This window comes from Nicotiana sylvestris, chromosome 6 (genome assembly GCF_000393655.2).
Source record: "Nicotiana sylvestris chromosome 6, ASM39365v2, whole genome shotgun sequence".
In the NCBI taxonomy this organism is placed as follows: Eukaryota; Viridiplantae; Streptophyta; class Magnoliopsida; order Solanales; family Solanaceae; genus Nicotiana; species Nicotiana sylvestris.
The window spans coordinates 28,840,382-28,841,876 of NC_091062.1; the positions used below are offsets into that span (position 1 = coordinate 28,840,382).

A 1,495-nucleotide genomic window follows, 5' to 3' on the forward strand; every position below is an offset into this window, starting at 1 on the left:
TTTCGCCAGAGTTTCCTTTGTATCTAGGACTATCCACTTGTCAGAGGGCCCCAGATACATATCCTAACAGCATATACACGTTCCATAGATATAACATAACTTGTTCAACACCAATCATGGCCGCATAGGCAACATACATAGTCAAAATAGAATAGTTTAACGTAGATCAAATCAAAAGATAAGAGTTTACAGGAACCAAATGCATGAAAGCTATTACATAACTATCCAAACAAATGTGGGTACTTCTTTCTCATTTCTTCCTCAGTTTCCCAAGTGGCTTCCTCAACCTGCTGATTCTGTCGTAACACTTTTACAGAGGCAATTTCCTTAGTTCTCAATTTCCGGACTTGCCTATCAAGAATGGCAACTGGAATTTCTTCATAAGATAGTTCTTCATTAACCTCAATAGCTTCAATTGGCACAATAACGGACGGATCTCCCACTACCTCTTCAACATAGACACATGGAAGACCGGATGTACTAACGACATCTCAGGTGGAAGCTCGAGCTTGTATGCCACCTGACCGATCCTCTGAATGATTCTATACGGTCCGACATACCTCGGACTTAACTTCCCTTTCTTCCTGAATCGTATGATTCCCTTCATGGGAGATACTTTCAAGAACACCCAATCATCTACTTGGAATTCCAATTCTCTTCGACGCATGTCTGCATAGGATTTCTGACAACTCTGAGCAGTTTTCATCCTCTCCTGGATGACTTTAACTTTTTCCATAGCATGATGCACAAGATCTAGCCCTAACAATTCTGCTTCACCAACCTCGAACCACCCAATCGGAGATCTACACCTCCTTCCATACAATGCCTCAAATGGGGCCATCTAAATACTAGCGTGAAAGCTGTTATTATAAGCAAACTCAACAAGCGGCAAATGGTCATCCCAACTACCTTTGAAAGCTAGAACACAAGCTTGCAACATATCTTCAAGCGCCTGAATAGTCCGCTCTGCCTGACCGTCAGTCTACGGATGGACGGCCGTATTGAGATTTACTTGAGTACCCAAATCTTGCTGAAATTTCGTCCAAAAGTTTGCTATGAACTGAGCCCCTCAATCTGGGATAATAGAAACTGGAGTGCCGTGAAGTCTGACTACTTCCTTGATGTACAACTGAGCATACTGTTCTGTAGTATCGGTGGACTTGACTGGCAAGAAGTGTGATGATTTCGTGAGTCTGTCCACAATCACCCAAATTGAGTCAAACTTGTGCATAGTGTGAGGTAATCCTACCACAAAATCCATATTGATCATTTTCCATTTCCACGTTAGAATTTCTATGCTTTGTAACAATCCTCTAGGCCTTTGATGTTCAGCCTTCACTTGCTGACAGTTCGAACATTTTGCCACAAAGTCCGCCACATCTCTTTTCATGTTATTCCACCAATCAACTTCTTTGAGATCATGATACATTTTAGTAGAACCTGGGTGTACGGAATACCTAGAAGTGTGAGCTTTTTCCAAAATCCTTTCCCGAAG

At 41.9% G+C, this 1,495-nt stretch overlaps 1 protein-coding gene across 1 annotated transcript; it reads right to left on the reverse strand.

The window, feature by feature from the left end:
- Positions 1 to 221: 221 nt before the first annotated feature.
- LOC138870405 (uncharacterized) lies at positions 222 to 841 on the reverse strand. Its single transcript, XM_070148207.1, has 2 exons — positions 561 to 841; positions 222 to 351 (listed from the first exon to the last, which is right to left on the reverse strand). The coding sequence occupies exons 1-2, from the start codon at positions 839 to 841 to the stop codon at positions 222 to 224; spliced, it is 411 nt and encodes a 136-aa protein (XP_070004308.1).
- Positions 842 to 1,495: the final 654 nt, after the last annotated feature.